Source organism: Argopecten irradians, unplaced genomic scaffold (genome assembly GCF_041381155.1).
Source record: "Argopecten irradians isolate NY unplaced genomic scaffold, Ai_NY scaffold_0705, whole genome shotgun sequence".
In the NCBI taxonomy this organism is placed as follows: Eukaryota; Metazoa; Mollusca; class Bivalvia; order Pectinida; family Pectinidae; genus Argopecten; species Argopecten irradians.
Window position 1 is genome coordinate 1 of NW_027188172.1, and position 1,482 is coordinate 1,482.

At 43.5% G+C, this 1,482-nt stretch overlaps 1 protein-coding gene across 1 annotated transcript; it reads right to left on the reverse strand.

The window, feature by feature from the left end:
- Positions 1-239: 239 nt before the first annotated feature.
- Positions 240-854, reverse strand: LOC138313481 (uncharacterized). The gene has a single exon (XM_069253905.1). The coding sequence runs from the start codon at positions 852-854 to the stop codon at positions 240-242; it is 615 nt and encodes a 204-aa protein (XP_069110006.1).
- Between the last annotated feature and the right edge of the window lie 628 nt (positions 855-1,482).

The window sequence follows — 1,482 nt, forward strand, 5'->3', positions numbered from 1 at the left end:
AATCCAATGCAGACTGAAGATCTTTTGGCTGTTTCACTTGGTACTGTTCGCATCTGGTGAAAATTTCTTCCTTAGTACTGCTGTCAAGTGTATGGACATACTCTGTAATGCTCATTGGTAATGGACCCTTTGTCTTGTCTTCTGCATTTTTCTTCTTGAATACATCAGTGGCTCTTATAGGTTTTGGATGTGAAGCTTTCTTTAATTTCCTCCTTGAAGGCAAGATATGGACTTGATCTCTAGGTTTTATATTCCTGTTCAATCGTGGTTTCTGGATTTGTTGATTTTCTTCTGTGGCATGTGGTACAGCATCCTCTGTTTTCACTGATGGTGATGTAGATGGGGGGGGTTGTTTTCACTGTTGATGGTGTAGATGGGGGACTCTGACTTGTGTTGCCATCTTTTGGTGTCCTGTACCTTTTCATATCTTTGATGTTTACCTTCTTCTTTCTTTCCTCCACTCTGTAGACACCTTTGCCAACATCTTCCTGTATTGTGAATGGACCTGTCCACCTACTTTGGATTTTGTCACCTTTCCTGTTCACTCTCCTCTTGTTCTTCAATAGCACTAATTCCCCAGGCTTGAAAATGGTTCCTTCGTTTTTCTGGTCATAATACATCTTCTGTTTCTTTTGTGAGTTTGCGATTTCCTGCGTTGCCTGCTGCTTGGTCTTTACTAGTTCTACAAATGAGGAAATACGAAGGCTTACAACTTCCTCTAACTCCTCTTCAGACATGGGGGACATCGAGGAACTCGTTGATGGAATATCGAGTTGGATAGGTAGAGTTGCCTCTCTTCCGTATGTCAAATAAAACGGTGTCTGTTTAGTGGATGCCTGGCGAGATGTCCTCATTGCAAAGGCAACTTGCTGTAGAAAGAGGTCCCAGTCATTTTGGTACTCATTGACGTACTTTGTGAGGGCACTGCACAAGGTTTGATTATTGCGTTCAGTCAATCAATTTGTCTGAGGGTGGTATGGTGTGGTGACCCTATGGTCGATCTGTAGGCGCTTGCAAAGGTTGTCATTCAAAAGGTTACAGAACTCGCGACCATTGTCTGTGAGGATCACCTCAGGGGTTCCATGTCTGCATATTGTGTCTATAACAAAGGACGAAATCTCGCTAGCATCCTTTGAGGGGATCGCCTTCACTTCTGGCCATTTGGTTAGGTAGTCAGTCATGACAATTATGTACTTGTTTCCTCTTGAAGTTTCTTTCAGAGGTCCAACCAAGTCCATGCCCCACATTCTAAATGCCTTGTTATTCACTGGTATAGGATTGAGGGTTGACGATGCCTTCCCTAACTGGTTCTGACGCTGACATTTATCACACTGTCTGATATGACTTTGGACATCCTTCCCAAGAGTTGGCCAATAGTACCGTGTGTTTACTTTTTCTGCAGTCCTATTTACACCTTGATGCCCACTTAATGGATCCTCGTGGCAGGCTCTCAGGATATGGGTCACTTCCTCTGGTTTTACC

What these genes read in the sequence shown, in the direction of transcription:
- LOC138313481 (XM_069253905.1), bottom strand. Translation starts at nt 854, where the DNA reads ATGAGGACATCTCGCCAGGCATCCACTAAACAGACACCGTTTTATTTG.